At 37.0% G+C, this 14,985-nt stretch overlaps 1 protein-coding gene across 4 annotated transcripts in view; it reads right to left on the bottom strand.

Moving 5' to 3' along the window:
• The window catches only part of EPHA6 (EPH receptor A6), a 463,816-nt gene that overhangs the window by 332,697 nt on the left and 116,134 nt on the right, over nt 1-14,985 (bottom strand). For all 4 annotated transcript variants that reach the window (XM_072332791.1, XM_072332808.1, XM_072332800.1 and 1 more), the window contains exon 3: nt 13,049-13,712. In XM_072332791.1, coding sequence (XP_072188892.1) covers nt 13,049-13,712 — 664 coding nt within the window. The remainder of the gene's footprint in view (nt 1-13,048; nt 13,713-14,985) is intronic.

Here is a 14,985-nt window from a genome sequence, read left to right as displayed (position 1 = left end):
AGAAATACACTGCTTGATCCTGCTATGGGATTAAAGTTGTCAACACATCAGTAAGTCACTTTCATATTATAATTATGTACTGTACACCCTTTAAGGGTTCAGAGGCTACAAGCAATCACCATGTAGAGTAGGCAGGAGAGCAAACATTTCCATTGTCCAAGATCACCTTTCATTGTGTTTCCTGAAACATCTTCAGTCACAATCAAAGAATATGATTTTCACCTCATCCCATCATTCCATTCCACATTCACCACTCATTGACTGTATTCCGTAACACCACTATCAAGGTCTTAAACAACCTTCTTTTTCCTCTCCTGTTCCTGCTTATGCTTTTTTTACACCATCATCACCACTCTAAGTAATTATATTTAAGGAGGACATTATAAAATGAATAACAGCACAAAGTTAAAAAGCCAAAATATTTTCATCAATCCAAATTTCATTCTTAGAAAAGAATCCAGACTTACAGAGAACTGAAAAAGAGATTCTACAGATTCAGTCCTTCACAACACAGAATTTCTCTTACTACCGTGGTTTTTCATGACCTGTTAATTACAGCAATAATGCATATAATTCGAAACAACTAAGATAAACTATGCAATGTAAAGAGGCAAAATGAAGCACAAGCAGATGTAATCAAATACATTATTAATTTACTGTAGAACAATCCCTATTCTGATTTTGAAAAGGAAGCAAACATTCTCCTACTTCTGAATTTCCCTTTATCGGCAGCCTAAATGGCACTGGCCAAACACAACTCTAAGCGTTTCCCCAGCTCTCTCCTCCCTGTCTTGGCTGCCTCATGACTTGGTGCAACTGTGCAACGTTTGTGTTTTCTTTCAAAAGTGGTGGAATATCTATTTTGATTTAGAAAAATAATAAAAAAAAATACTTTGACAACTGTTATACAACTCCAATATCCCAGTGAGCCAACACCAACGTTTTTGCAATTAAAACAGCATTTAAGAAAGTGGGTTTTGTCTTCCCAGTTTCCTACATTAACTGCCAACACAGACAGTTGAATGTGAAAAAACCATTTCCAGTCCTGACTACTCAGTTTTTCCATGATGACCAGCTTATACTGAAATTGAAATCTGTATTTTGGGCCTGCAGAAAAGAAAGGCTGCTATTAAATTTATTGTTCCGCAGGGACTTTATTAAGGCTGCTACTGAACTGTGTATCATTTTAATTAGAATTAACACTTTCATCTTGTTTATGAATATATGTAAGATAAGCTTTGAAATATTTAACATCTGGGAATACAGTCAAGCTGTCACAGCAAAATTAAGACGTTTCACATACATAACTATTATTATATAATAACCAGATACCAAATAACTGAACATTCATTGTTAGCATTTGGAGTATAATCTCTCTATGCATAGATTTCCATGTCCTTTGGGAATTTATTCATGCTTTGATCATCATCCCTTTGAAGCAATGCTTCTTTAAAGAGACACATTTCAAGTGCAGTCCTTGGCTCTGTTAGATGTTTCGCTAGTAGGTATGAGACCTGCTTTACATAATTTATTCTACCTTTAGCAGACATATGCCTAGAAGAACACAAGCTTGCTGCAGTGAGTTGGTTCCCCAGGACCGCCTTCCTTTACTGAGATATTTACTTCACAGGCTAGAGTGATTATTCATAGGCATTAGTGCTTAAAAGACCACCATCGGCAGGTTGATCACCTCTTGCCAATGCAAGATTCCACAGAATATTCTCCTGTGATGTGATGGAACTGCTAAAAATAACATCAAGAAAAAACAGTCTTCAAGAAAAGGACCTCCAGCATGTGAACTAAAGCACCGCTGGACCATGTTAGTGTTGAGATTCATCAGAAAGTAAATCTGTTTTTAAATTTAGATCCTTAGATGCCTTTTAATTACAAAAACAAAACACCGATGTATTGCCTCTTTAATTATAAGAACTGAACTGCACACACAACAGCTGAATGTCAAGCAACAACCAGGACATCACAACTGAGCCCAACGCCCTGGGAGCTGCTGGAGAAGCAGCTCTGCGAGTAGCAAACAGCAGCCAGTGCCTGAAGGAAGAAGTTCTGGGAGATGAGATACCCTCTAAGAGGGACTACAGGGGCTGTGGCAGCAATAGGCTGTGCTGGCTGTGAAGGCAAAAGAGAGCTATCATTTGTCACAGCCACCAAAACAATGTCTAGGTATATTAAAGTAATGGTTAAAAAACTGATATGAACTACCACCTGTAACAGGACTAATTACAATCTATATTGTAATAGCTTCTAAACTTTGCAATATTTAGCAACCAATAAGAATACACTTTAGTTTCATTAGACAATTTTTCCCAAATCCTTACTGCAAGCACTTGATACACCAAAGCTCCTTTAAGACTCTAAAGGCCTCCTTCACAACTGGAATTCAACATAGAACAGCCTGGGTTGAAAAGGACCACAATGATCACCTAGTTCCCACCCCCAGTTATGTGCAGGATCACCAGCCACCAGACCAGGCTGCCCAGAGCCACATCCAGTCTGGCCTTGAATGCCTCCAGGGATGGGGCATTCACAACCTTCTCAGGCAACCTGTTCCAGTGCATCACCACTCTCTGAGTGAAAAATAGTATAATAGATTAATCTTATTTTTACAAGTCAAACAATTCTGAAGACTAAAGTGTTTTCTTAAAAGTATAAACTTTTAATGAACTTTTTATGATCTGCAAGCAACAGATGAAGTATTTCCCATTCACAAACTGAAGTACTTGGCAAATCAACTACTTAGATACACATCACTTTTTCTGTATCAAAGCAGAAGTGCAAATGGTGAGCTTTTTCTGCCTTGAAGTCAGTCTTTACACCCAGAAAAAGATTTATGATATTGTACAGAACTGTACAAAATATCTTGCATGTGTCTTTTGAATACCTAAGCGAGATTTGAGTGCACTGGAATTATGCAAGATGAGAGCTTGGATAAACATGAGGATTTGAGATATGCATAAGCTTGAAAATATTTACATAAACACCAGCAAGACTGATTCTGGAAAGCTAAGACCGACAGTGCATATCAGAAGTATCGGTAACAGCAGGATCATTCTTGTTCAGAGTACGCAGATATGGGATGCAGCACAGACTGGCAAGTAGAATATTCTATAAAGTAGATCAATGATAAAAATAATGCCAATTAGAAAACATACCCCAGTAAAGTAGAGTTTTTGTTGTTGCTTTTATTTATTACTTTAACTTAATTTAGCAGAAGCTAATCTTTTAAATACTAACTGCCTTCGAAAACTAACTTAGTCTTTGACAGAGAATGAATTTCAAGTCTACATCAATAGTTCTGTATGAAACACTTTTCATATTATTTTCAAACTTATACTTGGGAAGGAATTTAATGAGCTAAAGCCAGTCTCATCTCACTTGTATGCCCTGAGTCATAAACAGCAAATATAGTTTGTATACATATACGAGTGTATACATTTAAGTGTGTGTGTGTGTGTGTGTGTGTGTGTGTTCAAGACCAACTTTCCATTAGAAGTAATTGTGTGCAGTTACTTTACTCCCACTTGTGACTCTGGCTAAATCATGCAAGAGAAAACTTCTCACCGATTGCTTTTCAAGTTACATTTCTCAGCACAAATGCTTTAATAACTGAGTGAATAAAATGATGGATAACCTCAATGGGAACAGCTCTATTACAGAATGTGTTTTATGGTTTATTTGTGAATCTTTTACTCATTAATAACCTGCTTCAGAGGAAGTAGAAGTGATAACCTTCAAATTTCAGAGCTCAACTTCCTGAGTTCTCACTGGTACGTGATATACATAATAACAACAATACTCTCAAACGTATTTCTTTCTTATAAGTTTTAAGAAACTGCTCAGCAACAACATTAGAAAATTCCTTATTCTAGAACTTCATTTAGTTTTACGATAATTTTTGTAAGAATTCTCTCTATGCATACTGTAAATATTTAGTTTATGTAGATTTAAGTGAAACATAATTTCTTAGGCTTAAAAATATCCATAGCTTGTTGTAGAGTGAAAGCACTGGTCTTTTGGTCTCCAGTTTGTTTCTCAGCTTATCTTTATTTTAACTACTGAGAACACCACCACAAAAGTCAGTGATGAATAAAAATTCTAGGAACACTACTTCCACAAAGACAACAACAAACCCTTATTATGCTGTAACTGTTACCTCCCTACAGCATATTCCTATGGAAAGCCTGAACAGTTATTACATTGTAGTACAGAAAGTGTTCAGTTGCCTGATTAGTGAACAAGATTACAAATCACAGCCTCCTCAAAAGGCATTTCTCTTCTGCAGCTCCTGGAGCTCCTGGTGCTCAAATTCATTGAATAACACAAGGCAATATCAGCAACTTTTTATTAAAGACTTTTTATTAAAGACATTTATTAAAGATTCTTTTTACTGAAGAATTTGTAGTAACTAAATAATTATATTTTATACTTTCTTTAATGTGCTTGTCAGTGAAGATCTCTTCGGAACTTATTCAGATGTAAATTTTTAAGCAATTGAGGAAAGCAAAGTAACATCCTCAGCCATAAGACAACTCCCATCACACTTCCTACAGCTGTAACAGGATAGCAACCAACACTGAACATTCACAGACATTAAATCCATCACGCTGTGGTTTCCATTCAAGCAAAACCTACCAACATTCAGAGTATTTGATTGTTGAAACAGTTGAAGTCGATCATGTGTAAAGTGCAGTGAACATTTTCCAAGTCAAATTATCCTTAGATGGTTGAGCTCAGGCTTAAGGTAGTGACTCTCAGAAGAAAGAAAATATGTGGCAAGGAAGAAGAGTTTCTATTACCCAACGACTAAGAGGTACTGGTATTTTTAGTCTCTTGTAAGCAACATACATCTCAAGAGCAAATCCTATCACAGTAAGAATAACTGGACAGAAATTCAGAGTTACTGCCTACCTTCTTCACCTTTAGCCACATCACAGCCTCCAACTTTTCTGTCTACCTGCTTTGCACACTTTGTTTGCACACTGGCATACCCATCTGTTGGCTTCTGATGAATAGACCTTCCAGAGCTTCTTAATACTACATGTCATGCAATAGCTATTTTAACACAGGTGAGTCCACTATAATGTTAGACTTACAGTTCTATTAGGACTGGACAGTTACCACTGGAAAACTGCCTTTTATATACAGAACTTCATTTACACACAGATGTAAAAAAAAAAAAAATGAATGACACATACAAACACTGCCCTTGTTTCCCGCTCTGGCACCCTGACTGCTCACACTGCCCATTTGCACCTACAAAACAACAGCTGGGGGCCTAAACTAAGATCATCTCTTAAGTCACAGGTTTGATGAAGAGGGGGAAAAATCGCATCAAAGCCACTTGAGAAATCTTCAAGCTTTAAAAAAATAAGTCAGGCAACAACTTTAAAATGTGTTTGTTCTATACACAGTTGAAAAAATGTATACAAATAGAATTGTATGCATTCATATATGCATTTTACAAAGCTGAAGAAAAACAATTTGTTTCCAGTGCCATTACAGCTTTGCACACAATTGTCGCTACACTACTACTTTCAGCACAGCAAATACAAGTAATCATAGTACACTATAGCATACTAATTATATATACCAGAAAGTGGACCACTGCTAATGTCAAATCATGTATCACAGAATGGCTTGGGTTGGAAGGGACCTCAAAGATTATCTAGTTCCAACCCTGCTGCTGTGAGCAGAGCGGCCAGCCACTAGGATCCAATTGCCCAGGAAACCATCAAGCCTGGCCTTGAGCACTTCCAGGAATGAGGCATCTACAACTTCTCTGGGCAGCATGTCTTAGTGTCTCACCATCCTCTGACTGAAAAATTTCTGCCAAACACCTAGCTTAAACCTTCCCTTTTTTAGCTTAAATCCACTTCCCCTTGTCCCATCAACACCTACTTGCATAAAACGTCAGTCTTCCCCCTGGCTATAAGCTCCTTTCAAGACTGCAATGAGGTCTCCAAGGAACCTTCCCGTCTCTAAGCTAAATAAGCCCAGTTCCCTCAACCTTTCCACACAGGAGAGGTGCTCCAACTCTTTGATCATCTTCACGGCCCTCCTCTGGATCTGCTCCTACAGCTCCACATACTTCCTGTGCTGGGGTTCACAAGCTCCAACACAGTACTCCAGATGGGGCCTCACAAGAGCAGAGTAGAGGGGACAATCACCTCCCTGTTCCTGCTGGACACTCCTCTTCTAATGCAGTCCAGTATACAGTTGGCTTCTGGGCTGCAAGCACACACTGCTGGCCCACAATCAGCTTTTTGTTCATCAGGACCCCCAGTCCTTCTCTACAGGGCTACTCTCAAGGGGGTCTTCTCCCAGCCTGTACTCATACCTGGGACTGCCCTGTCCCAAGCATGATACCTTACACTTGGCCTTGCTGAGCCCTCATTAGGTTCTTATAAGTCCACTTTTTAAGCCTGTCCAGGTCCCTCTGAATGGCATTCCTTCCTTCTACTGTGTTGACTGCACCACTCAAGTTACTGTCATTAGCAAACTTCCTGAGGATACATTCAATCCCACAATCTAAATCATGTAATTAAAATGCTGAAGAACTACCACAAATATGTGACCCTTTCCCTAATGTATACGGCTCAAGTTTAGATCAAGTGTGGGTTTTGGCAGTACACTAGCAGTCATTTGTGGTTAAACATATACAAAAGCTTCGAACAAATAATTATCAACTACTATACTGATGCCTAGAGTGTTGCTATTATCCACAAGTCCTAGGGTGTTTTTTTGTTTGTTTGTTTGTTTCAAGCACACTCTTATATTATATTAAAATCTCTGTATTTAGTAGCTCAGCCCAAAAACTCTACTCTAAATTTTCGAATACCAATGACATTTATCCACATTCAGAATTCAAGTTAAAATATGTAGCCTAGTACAGCACATTTTTCAGTGGAAAACATGTATCCCTGATAATCACTAAGGTCTAAAGTACTGCCACTGTTTTCAGTTAAGTCATTGAGACTCACATGAGTTATGCAAAGTAACACATTATTTCTCAAGAGTAATAAAAAAAACAAAAATACGACCTCATTTCAGAGCACTTGTGTATTCAGGAATTTGCTAAAAATTCCAACAAATGTTGCCTTTAAAAAACAATCCAACTGCTTAGAAAGTTTTGGAAATGCATAGTAAGTCACTAGTACTGTTAAAACAACAACAACATTTGCATTAATTATAGAGAAGATACCAGTGCGATATCTGCAATATGCAACAGTCACCCTTGACACCAAGAATAGGGATGCCAAATTCCATGAATTTGGCAGAGCGTCCCCTTCCATTCTCAGGGATGCCACTGGAGACATCTGCTAAACAAAACATGTTGTGTAATGTGTTGTGTAAGGCTGCAGAGGGAAAAGCAAAAAGACAGCAAAGGATAACCACTGAGTTAACGCTGGAGCGATCACCAAACTTGATCACTCATTCTAATATTTTTCATGTCACCTCTGCCATTACCTCTCCACATGCTCCCACCTACCTCCCCTAGTGCACCTTCATAAACTGCCACTGGCTTTCTGCACCATTTGCAGCACAAGCAGACTGCAGCAAAAGTAGGTTTCAATCAGAATATATCTGTATTCTTGCATTATCAGTATCTTCTCTTGTCTATCCTCTATTTTAAAAGGAAAAAGGCACTTAATACTTGAAGCAAATACATCTGCAAGAAAATCATCTGCGGCCAGATCACCCCACACAGCCACCTAGAGGCAGAGAGTCCCCAGACATTCTGCAGCTGTCCCACTTCATGACAAGGAAGAACAACCACAGCCCTCCACAAATTTCAGCCTCCCTGACAAACTCTTAGCCATGGCTATCAAGAACAGTTGGCAGTGAGTTCCACTCCTTACTGTTAGGAATTTCTGGTGTGCCGGAGCAGATAGTATCCCACTTCTGCTGCAGAAAGAACTCTACTACAATTGAAGGATTCTCTCTTAAAAAGATACTGTGAACTCCTCCAATGTAAGGTTTAATCTTATTATGTCCCTCTTTTGTAGTTCCAAGAGTTCGTTTTTCCTTCAGTTTCACTTTACTGCAGTGCCCAAGGGCTGGCAGAGATATAAATCTCAATAATAATAATCATAATAATAATAAAATCAGAATAAAAAACACTGCATTGCATCTCTTTAACTATCAGGAAACCTGTCATTTCACTGCCCACATATTTTATTCCTCACAGCATTAGCTAAGTACCTAAAACATGACCATATAGTGAACCGATGTGGTTTTAATTACCAGATTTCCATACAATAGCTTACTTGAGTTTATAAAGCGACTTCCTGATTGGTACAACACTCACCAGTAACAAAGAAATACCATAGTTTCATGGAAGATAGGGCTGGTTCATACTTGCTAAATGAAAGTACCTTCTAATCGAATCAGACTAAAGAGTGAAGAAGGGCTGCCAAGACAGAAACTCAAACACAGAGACATTACCACAATTTGGAGTGATGAATAAAAGGAAGAAGTATTTGTTCAATCAAATGTTCCATGTATTTGTGCATTAGCGTCCCTACGAAGCGTTGGGGAAGGGGGAACACGTGACACAGAACAGCTCCTGAAAATACTCCAAGAAAAATCAACTTCTGGAAGTTAAAATACACTTCCAGATTGCAATTGATTGGTTGAGAGTCTGAAATTAATATAATCATAATTAGCATTTGCTATTTATATTCTTGAATTTTTATCTGCAACTAATTACAAACCTCAATTAATACACATAAATTTTGGTAAATCATTAAAGAGTCAATAGTTAACCAACTGTCACTATATTATGCCAAAGAGAACTGTTTTGGACAAGTTTATATGGTTTAACAAATGCAAGCAGAACTCACATAAGCAGCAAATACTCTAACAGAGCATACTTCACAGAGACAAAAATAATTTGTTTTGAGAATTGTCACGTAACTTATTTCATTAAAACTACTTTAAATGACATGCTTGCTTTGTTTTCCAGATCATCCCATTATCTTTCTTGCACTGCAGCTTCCTGTCAAGTTCATTCTTCCTCCTTTATCGATCAACAAATCCACTGTAATTTTATTTTTCCTTTAGCACACAATCTAAAAGTAACCCTTTGTTCCTTGTCAGGATTTCTATTTTTTTGCATCTAAAGCCAAACAAAAATAACAGCAAAAACAAAATCACCATGTCTGATACTGCCTGTGTATATTCTGCATTTGTTAAATTCAGGATGACCTTTGTCTTGAATTGAAATTCAGAGAAGATATCACATTGCTGCTTTTAATTATGTTTATGAGAAGCCGGTGCAGCATCTCCTCCTTTAATGCAATGACCATCTCTCTACTAGTGAGCGAGGCTGGTATCAATGATTAGCAAAGCATATTGGAGCTGTTTGTGATTATTATTGCCAAGTTACTGGAGCCAACTCATTTATTAATGCTTAATGAAATACAAGAATATTTTGCTGCTATTTCACTTACATGATTTGGAAAAGAATAATCTTGAAAGCAGATTCAGATCGAAGAGGGATAGTTTGTTTACACAATCAGTTCATTAAAGATTTGCTTTTTCCAGGTGATACCGGTAAGAAATGCATGCAACTTGTGATTAACTGTGAGCCTATTGCAGTCAATGGGATTTTTTTCCCCCCAATCAACTTCAGCAAAGCAAGATAGCGCCTAAATCAACAAAAAATTCTCCATCGTCTCTGAATTCTGTAACTATTCAGGTAGCATTTAAAAAATTCAGACATTTTAACCAAATTATCAACCTTCTCAAGACGCTGCCACACTAGAACTGTGCTTTTGAAAGCAAACAAAGGATTGGGAGTACCAATAGCTTCATATGCAAAGAGGGATGTGTACAAAACCAAAATACATTGAAACAACTGAAGCTGTCACATCTTATAGTAATTCCTGAATACACAGTGTTTATCTCCACGAGTATCAAAGCAGATATGTATTTTAAATTCTGTGACTAATAAGCTATATTTGTCATAAATAACTTACTGTTCCTCACAGAGCTTTTCACTAATAAATAACTGAAAGCTTGACTCAAATCAAAAATAGGAAAAACATTCAAATATCAACCCGTATTCTGCCCACCGCCCAATTACTCGCCAGAAGACATTTCAAAATATTTATTTTGCACGTTATTGTCATGCAGAAGAATAACAGTGGCCATCAGTTTAGATTAGTTCTGATCTGAAGGCTGTAACTCTCTCTTTCATATCCAATACACTCAGCATGTCACAGCGAATGCCTACGAGAAGCACTGACAGAATGGCATCAAGAACTTCCAAGTCTCAGATTTGTAACTGCAATTGGAGGGCTAAAAGGGTTCAGGGAGACTTCAAATATATGATGATTGTGCGAATGCATTTTATGAATAAGTATACGCAATGTTTGGGGTTTTGCCCATTCTTTATGTTTCCATAGAAACAAGTGTAAATTCCACATTTCTTTTCCCCCCATGGAAAGTTAGTAACATCCAAGTGCTTTAAGCTGTAATTTAGGGTCTTTTACTTGCAATTAGGAATTATTGATTGGTGATGTATCTTTTTAACTCTAAGATCTGATTCTTGCCTCAGCACAGAAGCAAGAGTCTCAAAGTAGGCTATTAGAGCTGGATTGGAAGACTGCTGTCAACTTAGCTAGTGAACTCAGCTCACCTCACTATACTCATTCGCATGGCAAAAAAACATTCCAAGCCACTCAAGCATACATCTCCACTATTAGCTTTGGCACAAGGGGGGAAACATGGTCATCTTGACAACAACCTTGCTAAGATTTTGTTTGCATAACAGAACTATAGAATTGGCACTAATAAAATTAAATTGCTGCTCATTTTGAAAGTAGGGCTTGTCCTACTATTTTGCCTTTAGCGTGACATTTATCAAGAGATAAGTCAAACATACTTTGAGAAGCTGTCAGGAAAAGTAGTACTAAAATTAAAATACTACGAAGATAACTGAGAGGAAAGTATCAGACAGCTGTGAAAATGATTTCAGAACACATATGGAAGCTCTGTTAGATTACGATCTTCTAAGACATTTATCTATTGCTCCTGGGACAAAAAACTAAGAATATATGAACTCTCAAGGCTTCAAACATTCCATTTAATTTAAAAGGTATCCATTCATTAGCAGGCTGAGCTGTCAATTGAACAAATAATTTGAGTCAATGCACAGAATAATCATTTCCTAGCATTTTGCGTGGGTTTTGGTTGCTGGTTTTATTGTTTCTCTAAGTTTTAGAGTGATGATTGAGTACAAGCGCATTGGAGAAAATCCTTATCCCATTAAAAGGAAAACCTCTTGACCTTATGTAGAAAATTATATTTGCTTCCAGTAATGGCAAAAGTATATCTTCACAATGAGTATATTTTGATAATTAATGTCAACAGGATCAGACAACAAAAAGTAAGCAGATCTCACTTTCTCATTTCAATGTATAATATGATTTTCATACTCTTTGCACCCAAGGTTGCCATACAGCTTGCCAAATACGAGTACCTCTCCATCAAACTATTTGGACAACAGCAACCTCACCTGCGTAATTTATGGGCATGGACCTTTTTTCTTCCATTTTGCTGTGAAGCAAAATTGAACCAAAGAAGATGAGCATCTCAATGGTTACTGAGGTACTCTCCAGAAGTCAGTAGCAGACTTACTCTGAAGTCTATGTGAAAATTACATATAAGTGTAAAAAACCAAACATTTAGAAAAACAAGATGTTCTTTAGTGCACTGTTTCTGAAGCTGACAAAACAACTAGCTAGCACACAGATCCACTGTATGAAAAGACACATGCCTTTAACAGTTAATTAAGTTAATACTTCCTTCTTGGCTAGCACTTATCTAGAAGGTGGATATGCACACACACACACTCTATAGATATCAGTCTCACATGGACTCCACAAAAGCTCACACACTTTGGCTATTCAAGCATAGCATAAAACATAGAAAAATTCAGAAACTCTCAATACAAACAGCACAGCGGTCAAGTCATTTGCATATGAAGTCCAGTTATCAGATTTTGACAACCAAAATAGTTCAAGAGCAGAAAAGAGGAATTTAATGAAACATAACATTTGGGTTCTGTAGAAGATGTGCATTTTGCTTCTGCACATGCTCTCTGTCCAATTTATGAATATAAGAGGCTGATAAGAAGATACATTCCCTTCCGCAGTAACTTTCAAATTGCTACCTTGATTTGAAATATCCTTAGTTCTCTGTCATACTGACAAGGTGTAGTGTTATGCTATTCTACATACACCAGCACTTGGTGTGGTCTCCAACATTTTTGAAGAGAGTGCTTTTATTCTAAGACAGAGAACTTGTAATATACAAGAAAGTGACAAAAATCATTTGCAACTAAATCCAATGCACTGTCACTTCTAAACAGTTTGGCTTATAGTATTTTTCAACTAGCTGTTGTGTAACATGAGTACTAGATACAAAGCACAACATAATACAATGAAATAGTTCTGACCATTCTAAAACTTTTTGCTTCCATTCTGAGTAGGGACTAAAATGTTTCTCACTGAACTCAAGCTATGGACTCTATTACTAATTATTCACAGAAGCATTAAAATCTTCCTTTTTAGAAAAGCACGGGTTGTCATGTTATCTCTTCAGGTGAATACTTCTGTCTTTGCGCACCTACAGGAAATACCTAAGTCCAAGTTAACTTAGATTTCCCTTCATAGGAATATAGAGAAAAAGGGGATGATTTTCATCACTGCTCATCCCATCCTGAGATATGCATCTCAAACAGGTCAGAGGATTCTGCTCCAGTGCGCTCACTTACATAATGAATGGAGATTCATTATAAAAGGAGTCAAGCTGTTCTACACATATTCACATCACAGGCATCAAAACTTCAAAATGAAAATCGGCTTCAGTAACTAAATGCTTTCTTAGAAACCTACAGTGGCATGACTTATTCAGAATTATCAAAGTCATTTAGAGATATTCCTTGAGAACACAATGAATATTTTCAATATGATACGGGCTATTTAGCATTCATATAATATCATAAGACTACTTATAGTTTTCTTACCATGACAGGAACCTTCCAGTTCTTCATATCCTACACTGCAGATACATCGTCCAAGAGGCACAAGCCAATCCCCATCTGCTCCACAATACAATTTTGGAGTATCACGTTCCTCAGCACTCTTCACACAGGAGCCTCGCACTTCCACCAAAGAAGAAGAATCAACCCTTGGTATAGTATCAGGAAACACGGCCAAGTTACGGACTGTGAAAGGGCACTTCTTGTAATAAACACGAACTGAGACCAAAGCAATACATGCTCCAATGTCCTGAAATGCAAGATAAAATCCTTTCTTGTTTATGGGCCCAACCTCACGAACTTCTGTGTTGAGTTTAAGAATGCGATCGCCCAAGTCCATCTGAGTAAAGCTCTCATCAGCTGCAATAGTATCAATTTTAGTGTACTGGTTTGGCTTGAATTTTAATCCATGAGACTCATCTGATTCCATGTAGTAGAGATTAAAAGTTTCCTTGCAGGTTCCCACTACCCATGGAATACTGTTGCAGTCCCTCAGGGTAAACTTCATTTCCACATAAATTTTCTGTGCAGCATCACGGGAAATCCAGTTTGTTCGAAGCCAGTTGTTTTGGTTTGGTTCCATCACATTACATACCTGATAGGTATGAATGGGATGATTGTGTTCATCCATTTCAGTTATGGCATCCCACTGAAAAGAAAAGAGACTGTTTGAAAACCAAGAAAGACATAAATTTTGCTATATACAGAGCATCTAGACACACATAAATGTGAGTATACGGAATCATGGCTGGATTAAAAATAATTGTTTGTGTAGAGATTAGAGGAATATCAGTAGTTAGAAGCAGATACCATCTACAGAAGAGCAGAACAGTTTTCAGGAATTCTACAATAGATTTCTATGAATTAAAAAGAGTCTCTAACCAACATGGCTTCAATAGAAGACTGACCATTGTGCCAGAGTTTTAATACTAGGAAACTTGAAAATACACACTATTTGTGTTCACAGTTTAGCATACTTGGAACAGATTATTCATGAATACACATTTAGTTAAAATAATTTGCCTGCTAAAAGGAAACTAAAGGTTAAAATTGAGACAGCAGTTCAAAGTTGAAAAGTTTATGCAGTATTTTTGCTCTTAACAACTTCCTCATCTTTGCAGTTAGTTTGGTTAAATCCAGAGTACAGCACTTAAAAATGTTATATTAATTATATTCAGCTGTACATATGTAATATGTCAAATATGCAATTTTGAGTCCAATAGCAAGATAAGAAACTTTCATAGTGTTATTTAAATATGAATTCAAATATCTTTAGCTTAGTTACACTTTCAAGCCACAAAGTTTTCTGCTTTAATACAAGCAATATCAATATGTCTTACTTCAAAGTTGCTTCTAAAAAGACTTCTAATAATGCATTTTGACTACATAAGCAGTACAATTTTCATAATGTTTACTTAGCTCAGCATTACTAGGAAGGTTGGCCCTTGGCCTTTCAGATTGAAAAAAATAATAAAATAGGAAATGAGTTCAGTTTAAAATTTTTAAGAAAAAATAATAATAATTGGGAAAGTTATATTTTAGAAACATGCTAAAAAAAATAATAAATACTTGATCATCTTATTCTGTGAAAAAGCAACGTATTATTAAGAGGTAAGGTCTTGATTTTCAAAAATGCCCCCAGCCATCAGATGAATTTTAAGGCCCATATGAAACTGTAGATATGAAGAAAACAGGCTGACTTTATTTTCTGAGTTTCAGAAACATCACTTGATCCTATATGAAAGTCTGGGGATATGTCCCCATCTTCAGTATCTTTCACAGAAACAAAGCATGCATGTGGGTGCAGAACGTACATCTTCTTCTGCCAGAGCAAACTGATCCATCAAGGAGGAGGCAGCAATAAAGTAGTAAATACTCTGTGGTTTCATTAGACTGAAAATTTGGTACCTGAAATTCAAGTG

The sequence above is a fragment of the Excalfactoria chinensis genome, chromosome 1 (genome assembly GCF_039878825.1).
Source record: "Excalfactoria chinensis isolate bCotChi1 chromosome 1, bCotChi1.hap2, whole genome shotgun sequence".
Taxonomy (NCBI): Eukaryota; Metazoa; Chordata; class Aves; order Galliformes; family Phasianidae; genus Excalfactoria; species Excalfactoria chinensis.
Note: the sequence above shows the minus strand (reverse complement) of the source record. Positions and strands in the feature narration are given on the sequence as shown.